Source organism: Austrofundulus limnaeus, unplaced genomic scaffold, assembly GCF_001266775.1.
Source record: "Austrofundulus limnaeus strain Quisiro unplaced genomic scaffold, Austrofundulus_limnaeus-1.0 Scaffold226, whole genome shotgun sequence".
Classification (NCBI taxonomy): domain Eukaryota; kingdom Metazoa; phylum Chordata; class Actinopteri; order Cyprinodontiformes; family Rivulidae; genus Austrofundulus; species Austrofundulus limnaeus.
In genome coordinates this window covers 491,288-493,528 of record NW_013952628.1, presented here as the reverse complement: position 1 = coordinate 493,528, position 2,241 = coordinate 491,288, and the positions used below count along the sequence as shown (strand labels likewise).

The window sequence follows — 2,241 nt, the reverse complement described above, 5'->3', positions numbered from 1 at the left end:
GACAATCAGACAGACAGGGAGCAGCTGAGCTGTGACACACTGGGGAACACTGAAAACACTAGAAAACTAAGAAAATAAACACAGATCATGACAGGAGCTGTTTTCAACATCGTTAAAATCCTTGAAAATGTTTCTAAATCTTTACAGCACCTTACACCTTTTCTTCTGCTTTTGCTCTTTTTCACATTCTTGTGTGAATTTCAGCTACTTTTTTGCTAATTTTAGCTTTTTCTGCCATTTCAGCTACTTTTCAGCTAATTCTGCTTCTTTCCGCTATGCTTCTTTTTAAAAAAAAAATTTATGCTTTTTTTCAGCTACTTTGTGCTATTTATGAATCTTACAGATGTTTTCTGCTATATTCAGCTATTTGCTGAAATTTTAACTAATGTTTAGCTGCTATTAGCTAAAGTTATCTTTTCTAAGTTAAAAACACATTTTTGTACCTTTTACAATTTTTTTCAGATAAGTTGAGCAAACTTGTGCTCTTTATGCTAATTAAAACATTTTCAGATACCTTTTAGCTGTTTTACTGAAAATTGCAGCTGTTTTAGTTATTTTACTACAAATGATCACTTTTATGTAATTTTATGATTTTTTTCAGCTTTGTTTCTGTTTTAGCTATTTTTCAACAACAGCTATTTCATCTTGCTTCTAATTTCAAATTGTAGCTGCTACCTTTAGCTTATTTTATGCTAATTTTAGCTATTTTATGCTACTTTAGCTATAGATCTGCTTCTTTCTGCTGTTCTTCTGTTTTTCTCCCTTTTCTGCTTTTTTTCTGCTACCTAGTGCTGTTTATGCTTCTTATAGTTGTTTTCAGCTATTCAGATGTTTTAGCTCTTAGCTTTTAGCTGTTTTCTCTTTTCATCTAGATTTGTGCTCCTTTTTACTGTTTTTCTGCAATGTTAGGATTTTAACACTTTTCCTATAAGAAGTTTTCAGCTCAGTTTCGGCAGGTTTCAGCTGAAGTTTTCAGCATGAAGCGTTCACACAAGCATTTTCACAGGAAATGCAATTTCTCTTGTTAAATTAATGTTTTTTACCTTCCAGTGTGCTTAAATACTTGAACCCCTTAACAGCCTTTTGACATTTTTATTTTTTTGTAAGGATGTCGAGCTAAAGGTAAGAACTAAAGGAAGTTGTCTGACTCCCTGGTTTTCAAAATAAAAGCCCCCGGTAGCCTCTGGAAATGTTTAGAAACAGCACAGTTTTTCCCGCCGTTGGAACAAGGACTGCTGATTAAAACACCTTCTCCTGTCCCTCCTCAGCTCGCCGTGTCGTCTCATGAAAACGCCACTCCAGTCAAGCTGATCCACAATGCTGCGGGTCACCTGAACGGGCCGGCCCGGACCGTCGGCGCCGCTGTCATTGGATATTTAGGTAAACCTGGGAAACTGGTTAAACCCAGAAAAGACCGGAGGAGAGAGGATAAAGTCTCACCTCTTCTTTCAGGCGTTCGCACGTTCGTGCCCAAACCTGTCGCCACCAACCTGCAGTACGTCGGCGGGGCGGCGGCCATCTTGGGACTGGTGGCCATGGCGTCGGACGTGGAGGGGCTGTACGCCGCCGTCAAAGCTTTAGTGTGTGTGGTGAAAAGCAACCCTCTGGCCAGTAAGGAGATGGAACGCATCAAAGGCTACCAGGTGGAAAATCAAAAAGATTCGACTGAATAAAGTCAAATAAACACATGAATTAAAATGTGTGTGTTTTCCCTCGCAGCTGCTAGCTATGCTGCTAAAGAAGAAGCGCTCGCTGCTCAACAGTCACATCCTCCACCTCACCTTCTCTCTGGTGGGGACGGTCGACAGCGGCCACGAGACCTCCATCATTCCCAACTCCACGGCCTTCCAGGACCTGCTGTGTGACTTCGAGGTAAAAACTTCGACTTGTTCTGCCTAAAGGGATCCAGGATTAGTTTAACATTAGATTTTATTTAATAAACATTTATTTTAACTAAAATAAAGACTAAAAATACTGTAGGCTGTTTAGTTTTTATAATTTTTAAACTAAAAGTTTCAAAATATATTTTAACACGGATGTAGCCATTTTATTTCCACACAAAGCATTCTGGGTAAATGATGACGTGGATAGGTCCTCGGTGCGAGGCTGCTAGCGAGCTATATCCACCCTGAAGGTTAATCTTGGACAATATCTGTGTCCAAAACAACAGGACGGGTCCTCCGAAGGTTGAATTTGTCGGCCGCATACGTCACAGCACCGCAACGAAGGACGTCCCAAACC

At 40.1% G+C, this 2,241-nt stretch overlaps 1 protein-coding gene across 5 annotated transcripts in view; it reads left to right on the top strand.

Moving 5' to 3' along the window:
• wdfy3 (WD repeat and FYVE domain containing 3) overlaps positions 1 to 2,241 on the top strand; it is a gene marked incomplete at its 5' end in the record, with an annotated part of 96,713 nt that overhangs the window by 52,280 nt on the left and 42,192 nt on the right. For all 5 annotated transcript variants that reach the window (XM_014019682.1, XM_014019683.1, XM_014019685.1 and 2 more), the window contains 3 exon segments: positions 1,269 to 1,380; positions 1,453 to 1,643; positions 1,720 to 1,872. In XM_014019682.1, the coding sequence (XP_013875136.1) occupies positions 1,269 to 1,380; positions 1,453 to 1,643; positions 1,720 to 1,872 (456 nt within the window).